We start from the raw sequence: 9,785 nt of genomic DNA, 5'->3' as shown, positions 1-9,785 counted from the left end.
GGCTCAGATGAGTTTCCTGGTTGACAGTACTCCATACACGCTGTCACACATCACTGCTGGAGGAATTCAGTGCTGTCCACGTGAGTCCACTTGGAGAAGACAACCAGAAGCTTGTGCCTGGACTCTGCCCTCTGCACCTTTTCCCTTGGCCGACCTTAATCTCTATCTTTTTGCTGCCGTCAATGGTAAAGGTGACTATAAGAAGTTCTCTGACTTCTGTGAGGCCTATCAGTACATCATCAAACCTGAGAGCGCCCTTGGGCACCCCCAAATCCAGTGGGACACACAGAAGAGAAATCCAGACCAGACATCAACAAAACAACACTCTCTACCTCCTCGTGAGGGAAGGTTCTCATCACCTCCTGTTTAGGGGGCTGGGAAGGTTATCTGGATCGATAGTACATCAAGTCTGATGAGTTGTAGATAAGCAAGTTTGAATAAACTGTATAGAGAAATCATATGTGACTCTCTCCAGAGGATGGGTTCAGCTTTCCTCATTTATCCTTGTGTTGTCTTCCTGAAGTCCCAAGTTTAAGCCACTTCAGGGACTAGGTCAGAGTCTCAGTGCCTGGACTGGTTTGTTCATGCTAGCATGGCACCCCACATCCCAGTTCTTCAGTCTCAGTCATCCTGGGAGTCCCTCGAGCGTAGCTACTAGGTGTCCATGACCTTGGAGCAGGCAAGGGAGTGAGCATCATTGCATTGACTGTGAGAGCTCTAACGTGTGGTCTTCCACATTCAATACCTTTCACAGATTCACAGGAGAGAAAGAATGGCTACTTCCAAAAAGACCCACATTCAATTAATTGATAATCTGGCTGTAGCCTGGGTGAATTCTGCAAATGCAGCCAACTTGGGCCAGGGGCCAGGGTGAACAGATGTTGCCCAGCTTACTGTTAGGTCCCATTGCTTTTTCAAGACCTCAAACAGACTTGCAGATATTCTCGAGGCATTTTTGTTTTAAGGCTGGAAAAAAAAAAAGAGAGGGAACTCACGGTATGGAGAAGGAAATGCTACAGAGACATAAATTCTGACAGCACCAGCGATGGCTCAGGCTCTTCCCAGGGGGCCAGTATATGGCAGTGCACAGGACAGGGTGTTACTCAGAGTCAACGTCAGAGAATGAAGGAACTTGTGCAAGACCCCCTCGCTAGTTAGCAGAAAAGTCGTGTTGAGAGCAAGCCTCGTTTCGCCAGTCTCTGCCCAGAGATGTTTTTCTAACACCCAGCTGTACCAGCCTCATCTCCCCAGTTTGCACAATGCTAATCTGAACTCATTATGATGTTCCATAAATGTAAAATGCTGTTTGTGTGGAGATTTTAATGTGGTGAGGACAATAGAGGAGCTAGTCAATAAGCAGTTTGCAAGATTTCCTATTCCCTCTCCCCACATCAGGTAAATAGATTTCTATTTTTGACTCCTGAGCCCCTCCAACACCCCCAGTCCAAATGCTTGGTTTTTATGATGCAGGATAAAGGTGACGGTGGAAGGAAAAGACAGCGGAAGTGGGGTGATGGATTTGTATAAGAAATAAGGAAGCTGTTTTTGAGAGATAAAAAAGTGAAAGGCAAAAGGAAAAGAAAGTAATCAGAGGAGATATATGGAAACAGAGAAAGAGCCAGAAAGCTTGATTTTAGGAAAGTTATTGAGTGATGCGTTGGAAAATAAAGCCTAAAGAGAGGTTTTGAGATGGTAGCTTGTGGGAAGTGAGAGATAATGGAGGGGCAAAAAGAATAAGAAGAGTTTCTAAGAAGTGTTATCATGGATCTCATTTGATATTCTTCAAAAGCCACAAGGAAGGACTGGGCAGCTGAATTGTTTTTTGTTTGATTGTTTGTTGTTATGTAAAGCGTGGCCATGTGACCAGCTGGCTTATATTTGGGTTATACTTAGAAAGGATTTTTCACAGACTTCAACCTGGTTCCGTGCTTTTCAGAAAGCCAGAGTCCTTGACCAGACAGTTCAGGAAGATGGCACAATAAAATGGCCAAACTATTGGTTTTGGGAACGGACAGACTATGTCAGCCACTTTTGTCAGCAGGAGTAGAAGAAAAAAAGAAGATGTCTGGCATCTCTGAGAATAAATGGGGCTCAGATGCCATGAGGACAAGGACAGAGGTACCATACGCATCCACTTCTAGCACTTCAAGCTGCCTTCTTCTTCTTGAATTATTTGTATACGTTTTGCTTTGGTCAGGAATTTGAGTGCTTACATGGTGATTGTCTCCTGTTTCATTTGTCTTTGTCTTTTTAGCTTACATGGGGACTCAGAGAGGGTAAGAAGCTTGCCCAAAAGCACAGAGAAAGCAACAGTGTTTGGCTGGGCTGACTCCTGCTTTTTTTTTTTTTCAAACTGTTAGGTGAAGGGGACTCAGAAATACCCTAGACTCTTTTTGTCTAGGATCCATGATCACTAGATGAGTTATACTTCCTCCTACTGACCCCGTGCTAAGGCAGGAACATCACTCAGAGTTCTAGAACCTTTTCATAGAACGCGATTTACAATACAGTCCGGCTGTGTACTTACTGTGCGATTGGAACACCCTTTTCACCCTCTGACAGATGTATGTTGCATTCTTCAGAAACCAGGAATAGTATTCAAGACAATACCTAAAGATTTAAATCAGAGTTGAACGCAATTACTATCCTTTGTGGCTATAAGAAGAGAACCATACTAAAAAAAAAAAAATCATAATGGCTAATTATTCATAGCAAGGAACTCCCTCTCCATCTTTATAGGCTGTGGGAGGAGAGGGAGAGAATGAGTCTGAGTAGGAAAAAGCTTAGACTTCAGAGTCAGAAAGACTTATTTTTAGTTCTACCGTCATTACTTACTAGAATGTATGACTTTCAGGCTGATTAATTAATTCTCTGGGCCTTGGTTTTTTCGTATGTAAACGAGAGGCAATAATAGAATCTACACTCAAAGGGTATCCTGAGGATGACATGCGATAACATTTGCAAAGTTCCCCAGCGGTGCGGGGCTTATCATAGGTGCTGGATCAATGATATTCATTTGTTTATTTTTGTGTGAGGTGGAGTAAGAGTGCAGGGCTGTTATAGTTAACAATGCAGCAAATACTTAGCAAAATAATATCCTGCTCTTGGCTGGTGGCCACAGGGATTGCTTCAAAAGGCTTCAGTGAAAAGGCCACGCGTGTCATTAGGAAGAAGAGTTTTCAGGACAGGCTGTGTCACTGGCTTCACATAGGACTCTTGGGAACCCAATTCCCTTTCAATCCTTCTCCTGAGCTATGAGGAGGTTGGGCTAAATATTCTCTAACTTCTCTTCCATCTGTATCATTCTGTGATTCTCGCATATTCTAGGGAGCAACCAATTGCTCATGTAAAGCTGGCTGTAAAGATTTCCCAGGTTCTGTCACCCTCAATTTACAGGACACTATAAAACTCTGGAAACCGAGGCACAGAGATGTTGCTGCTGGAACTCTGGGAAAAGTCAAAACTCATTTGCAAGGCCCAAGTAGATGTTGGGAAGGGCAAGGTTTCCTGAATAGGGACATATGCTGGGACAGTGGCCTCCCATTTTTGCTGTAGCCACATGGAACTCTCCGTGGTCCTGAGATGTTCCAGTCTGCCTCTCACTCTCCACCTTTTGCCTGGAGTGGCCTCTCCCATTTTTTGCCTAACAAACCCCTATTCCTCCATAAGCCCTATTAGCTATTTCCTCTGGGGTCCCATGGCTCGTATTCTGCTATACGAGCTTGTATAGCAGAGCTTGTATCTGCTATAGCATCTGTCACACTTCTTTGTAATTTGTCTCTTCACATGGCCAACTGCCCCACTAAACCACGATTTTTTTTTGACCACAAGGGCTGTCCTATTCAACAAGCACACTGAGTAATGCCAGCCTCCTACTCTGTTACTCTTATCCCATATTCAATGCTTACTATACGATTATAGAACAATTCACTGTTAACTTAAAGGGAAAAGAAGGGATACGCTCAGTTTTACAGATGCTTCATTTCTCTAAATTTAAATTTTAATTTTAAATTTCTTTCTGGAAATGTCTGCCTTCCTCATTATCCTTCCAGCAAATATGCAATATGGATTGTTCAAATCTGGCTTTCTTCCGAGGGTATGAGATTAATAGGTTTTGTCTGTGTGCGTGACTTGATTTTGTCACTTACTATGTCATATTTTAATGTGTGTTTATGACCATTTATTCCCCCCAGCTATGAAATCCTCAGTTTCCGGGTTTATTTCTGATTTGTCTCTATATCCTGCTGGCTCGGCTCAGTGTTAAATTGATACATAGTGGAGACTTGACACTTGTTATTGATACAAAGAGCTCGATAGAGAAAGAAGGAAGGAATAGTGGGCTGATCAAGTAGGAAAGTATTGTTGCAAAATGTCCTCTTCTTTAGGATCAGCCTGTGCTGTGGAGAAATGCCTCCACCTTGCTGGCTAACACCTTCAGGTCTACGAATCTTGCTTATTTCCCTCTCTGGGTGGAAGAAGCATCTACTCTGATTGAGAGATCCAAGACCAGGGCCAGAAAAGAGTGATGGAAAAAGGCTACCAACCTGAACTAGGGGCTCAGAGCCCGTGGATAATGGGCATTTAAAAAGCTGAAAGATCTCGTAAGTAGACTTTGAAAATAACTTTAAAGATCTGAGAGACTGGCCTCCTACTATTGGAGCAGAAATATTCATCTACCTTGTTTGGCTCTGGGCTTACAGCCAAGGATAAATCCCAGAAGAAAGGACAGTGTGTCAGCTTTCCTGGGCAGGAAAACGTCCACACCTAGTCCTTCTTAATATAAGATGGGGTCTGCCTTCTAATTTTCCTTTTACATCTTTATTATTGAGTCAGCAAATGACTGCTTAGGGATTTATGAAAAAACTGGAATTTAGGTGGACATAACCTCTGATTAGTCTCTTCCGGCAAATCGTGCGAGGCTGAGGGCATTGGGGTTCCGGGACCACTCAAAATCCTCTGTAATTACTCCAGCAGATGTGACACAACACAAGTCAGCTTGACAGCACTGACTGTGTCATGGCCCGCCCTTGGCTCTGGGGACCCAGAGATGAATGAGGTTTCATCCTGGTTCTCAAGGAGGTGACAGTGCAATAGAGGACTCACTGGCGTGTGCATTCCTTGAGGTACCCCTGTCATCTGTGTGTGGATTACTTAATGCCTCATCACTTAGTGGCCTGCAGAGGAGCCAAGGTGAATCAGAAGCCTGTAAATACTGGATGTAAAAAGCAGTGAGCGGCTCAGGTTACCTCACTGCCTCCATCCTGGGGTCTCTCTTCTGGCTCATGCAGAGGCATTGCTGGAAAAAGCGGCACAGCTCCATCAGGCAAGGGTTGAGCTTCTGGATGGCCAGCGTGAGAGGAACAGGGGTCATGGCCCCCTCCTTGAGGAGCGGCTCAGGACACCCTAGAAGATGCAATCCCAGACCATTCACATCAACAAGAATTTAGCAAGCATCTTCCCTTTGTCAGGGACTGTGCTGAGTGAATACTGTCTTGCCCCTGATCTCAGGTAGCTCGAGACCAACAGGTACACATGGCCTTGCTTCACCATGTCTGGTAAAGCTGCTGTGAGACTTTCCAGAGATAGGTAGAGAAAGGAGGGGGTCTGGTTCCTGGAAGAAATCAGAGATGGTCTCACTGAAGTTTTATTAAAAATAAAAGTTCTAATGAGAAATTTTCTATTTCTCATTAGATGGATGGAACGATGGATGGATGGATGGAGCCATATAGAGATAGATATATAGATATAGATACAGATAAAGATATAGATAAAGATACAGATAAATATAGTCAACTTGTTTTCTAAAACTCAGTCTGACGACTGCCCCCATCTGCACCACTCCTGTGTTTCTTTAGAAACCTGGAGAAAACAGGGCTATAATTTCCTATGGTAGCATAATCACGTCTTTGTGTCTGAAAGGCCCATTCATCATTCACTGGAGGTTGAGAATGGGGCTGAGGCAGATCTTAGGTGATATGAAAAAGGAGACGGTGCAGGGTCCAGCAATTTAATAATGCCCCATTGACATATGACTAGAACACTCAGGTCCAGGAACATTCAGGAAAATAATATTGAAAGGCATCTAGGAGTGGGAGGGACCTGAGGACTCAACCAGCTTTGAAGGACTCACTTTGTGTCAATTTCTCTCTCATGGAAAGTGGCTCCACAGGAAAAAAGGAGAGTTTGACATCCAAAAATTGGAAAAATGCAGCGTAAACCACAGAAACTCCAAGTCCTTAGCCTCTGTCAAGAGTCCTGAAAGCCCATGTCCAAGCCCAGGAGAGGGATTCCCCTAGAATTCTGTAAGAATGAAGTGTACAGGAATGTCCTTTCACACGGAATAGAAGTAAATGGCACCCAGTGGCTGGGGGTGGACTTTTGGAGTCATCCTTTTTTCCTTCCCCTCTTTCTGCTAACATCATGCTCATTGTAAGAACAGCTTCCGTTTACAAAGTGTACAGCACATTCTCAATGGGTGTCCATTCAATAAAAGTTGATTGAATTAAGTTATATGGAGCTCTCCAGTTCCAAATCACTTCCGCACACATTATCTTACGTAATACAAAACCCTGCAGAGATAAGACATTTTTAGTGCCCACGATAATTGTTATTATTCTTGCTTTACAGCGGAGGAAACTGAATTCTGGAATTTGAGCGCAGGAGGTTACCTCACCAGTAAATAGCAGAGCTAGGATTCAGATTCCAGCAGTCTGAATCTAAATTTATCAAACAAACCTCTTTTTATTATACTACACAACTTCGTCCAAAACAAACAAAAGCTATAGGAGCGACAGGGCACTGGTACGTACTTGAAACCTGGTGGGGTCCTGGGACGAGGGCTGGCTCTTCTGCAGGGGTAAAGGACCACGCAGCAGGGAGATCACCTGCAAGGACAACAATGGCCTCGCAAAGTTCAAAATGAAATGGACCTGGGGTATACACACAAGCAGAGAATCATGGCATCTTAAAGATAAAGAGTTCTATAAATCCATAGGGAAATTGTAGTCAAGAAAGAGAAAGTGATTTATGCAAGATCATAGGGTGATTTAATAGGACAGCAAGACTTAGTTCTCCTGCCTCTCCGCCTGCTAGAACCAATAAAATACAATAACAAGCTTAGTCTGCCTACAGGCACCCCTGTCCCGTCACACCCCTGCCCCTAAACGATATTTTCCACCTGGGGTGTTGGGTTCCTCTTTCCAGGGCCACATTCTTACCTGCCTGTGGATATCTGGGGGCCGGAGCCTTGGTAGGGCTTGGAGTCTGTGTGCCAGGGGTGAGTGGGCCTGGGATGAGAGGAGAGAGAGGTGAGCTTGAGTTTCTTCTAAGGATGCATGAGCAGAAGAGGCCCCCTGCCACCAGTCCTGCCCTGTTCATCCACTGCTGCTTATCAAGCCAGGTAGCTGGGGGTTGCTGAGGATGCAGAAATGAGTAAGAAATAGACTCTACAATGGAGGCACCCCCAGTGTTGAGGAAATGGGCGAGTCCCATCAGTAACTGTGATACAGTGTGTTGGTGCCATTGGAAACCCGCTAACACTGGTATGAAATGGGAGAGGAGTGGACTTGCGTGGGCCATGTCCGGGCGCGGTGCTCCCAGGCAAAGAGGACACGAGATGCTCTTCATTCACCTGAGTCTGGTGTGCACGCTTACCCCATCCCCACCCCTATGCACTGCCCAGCACCATCATCATAGAATGTAGGCTCATCTCAACAATTCTTTTGATCCTGTTCATGAAGTCCTGATTTAAGGACCACTTTGGCAAGTGATCCTGCTGTCAAGATGCATGCCTCTGGCAAAACCAGCAAAGCAGCCTTCTTATAGAAAATGAGGGAGAGGAAGAGGAAACAGGCACTTTCACTTGTGTGGTTAAGCGGAAGGAAAGGGGTGAGGCTGGGGGTGCAACAGGAGCACGGGGATGGGGGATGGGGCAGGTGACATCTTCTCTGGGATGGAGAAGCGTAGCCGTAGGTGAGGGGAACAGGCCTTCCAAGCAGAGGAAAGCGCGTAATAAGCAAAGACTCAGAGACGTGAGTGGAAGGCCTTTTGCTATGGCTGGAGTCTGAAGGAAGACGTGGAGGGGTGGGGTGAGGTCTCAGAGCCTGGGCTGGACCCAGTGCAGTGTTGCAATCCTGCTTGTTCCTTATTAGGCTCCTCTGCTGGGATGGTGGGTGTGGCAGCATTGAGTTCAACTGCCTCAGTAGCAGAGATGGGCAGCATGACACATTTACAAACAGATAACTATGGGCAGGAGGCCCAACTCCAGCGGGCAACCTGGTCGTTTTCTCAGAGCCGGTCAGCATCCTCTTTGGTTTTTTGTGTTTTTTGTTATTTATTTATTTATTTATTATTTATTTTTGGCTGCGTTGGGTCTTTGTTGCTGTGTGCGGGATTTTCTCTAGTTGCGGCGAGCGGGGGCTACCCTTCGTTGCGGTGCGCAGGCTTCTCATTGCGGTGGCTTCTCTTGTTGCCGGAGCACGGGCTCTAGGTGCGCGGGCTTCAGTAGTTGTGGCACGTGGGCTCAGTAGTTGTGGCTCACAGGCTCTAGGCGCATGGGCTTCAGTAGCTGTGGCATGTGGGCTCAGTAGTTGTGGCTCACAGGCTCTAGGCACGCGGGCTTCAGCAGTTGTGGCGCACGGGCTTTGTTGCTCCGTGGCATGTGGGATCTTCCCCGACCAGGGCTCGAACCCGTGTCCCCTGCATTGGCTGGTGGATTCTTAACCACTGTGCCACCAGGGAAGTCCTCAGCATCCTCTTTGGATTCCCTTCCAGGCACTGACTGTAAGCCCCTGAACACAGAAGGCACCGCTGACGCTTGCTGCCTGGGTGTGTTTCTATGTAGTTCTGGAAGATGAGCAGCCTTAACTCTAACCCAAACACAGAGCTGACTTGTCTGTGGTCACTGTTCACAGTTTAACTAAATGACTGCAGAATCGCAGAGGATTAGAGCTGCAAGGGGCCGAGGGCAAAAGCAGACACACGCTCTCCTCTGGTTGACATCCGCTTTGCCACTACCCTCCTGAGCGTGTGTCCTGAAGCTGGCTGCTACGCTGTCGCCCTGGGGGCAGTAGGACAGGGCAGTAGGCGTTGCCATTGATTGAGGGATTCCAAGGTGCTCCGTGTGGAGCTGAACACCTTACAGACATCACTTAACTGAATCAGCACAACCACTCTGAAAAGTAAGCATCACCTTCCCCATTTCGAAGATGAGAAAACCAGGACTCAGAGAAATCAGAAGAACTGCCTAAGGAGACAGCAGTGGTGGAGTCAAGATTTCAACGCTACTGTGTCTGAAATAAAGGCCAGAGCTCAAAGCCTCAGGGCTCTGCTGGCTGCTGTTGCCTGTTGGCCAAACCCAAGTATGTTAGCCTGTATTTTTCCCGATGCCATTATGTCAGGTGTTTCTCCGATTTAAGCTATCAGTTGCACTCCCAGACCTGTTTGTGCAATTGAGATTTTGCACCTAAAGTTAAGACTTTACATTTGCACCCTTTGAAACTCATTTACTTCTTCCTCTCTACTTCTTCAGAAATTCAGGTAATTCAGCAAGCTTTTACTGAATGTCTGCTGTGTTTCATGGGAACTGGAGAGTAAAGACACAGGCCTTTAAAGAGAGCATGGTCCAGAGGGGAGAAAGGTCAAGTTCGTGGCCCCTAACAGCACAGCAGTGATGAATGTTACGATCCATTGAAAACACAAGCATAGAAGAAGGGCCTCTGGCTGCAGAGATCAGAGGAAGTGATTTTAAAAACACGTAAACCATTTGTGTCTGATTATAGGAGTAG

General features: G+C 45.9%; 1 protein-coding gene across 1 annotated transcript in view; it reads right to left on the bottom strand.

The window, feature by feature from the left end:
• Positions 1-922: 922 nt before the first annotated feature.
• The window catches only part of HHLA1 (HHLA1 neighbor of OC90), a 28,053-nt gene continuing 19,190 nt past the window's right edge, over positions 923-9,785 (bottom strand). Inside the window, exons 12-16 of the mRNA XM_059901229.1 lie at positions 7,218-7,286; positions 6,810-6,884; positions 5,247-5,403; positions 2,528-2,610; positions 923-966 (exon numbers count right to left, since the gene is read on the bottom strand). Of these exons, the coding sequence (XP_059757212.1) occupies positions 923-966; positions 2,528-2,610; positions 5,247-5,403; positions 6,810-6,884; positions 7,218-7,286 (428 nt within the window). The remainder of the gene's footprint in view (positions 967-2,527; positions 2,611-5,246; positions 5,404-6,809; positions 6,885-7,217; positions 7,287-9,785) is intronic.

The sequence above is a fragment of the Balaenoptera ricei genome, chromosome 17, assembly GCF_028023285.1.
Source record: "Balaenoptera ricei isolate mBalRic1 chromosome 17, mBalRic1.hap2, whole genome shotgun sequence".
Classification (NCBI taxonomy): Eukaryota; Metazoa; Chordata; class Mammalia; order Artiodactyla; family Balaenopteridae; genus Balaenoptera; species Balaenoptera ricei.
This window is presented reverse-complemented; position numbering and strand designations above follow the sequence as displayed.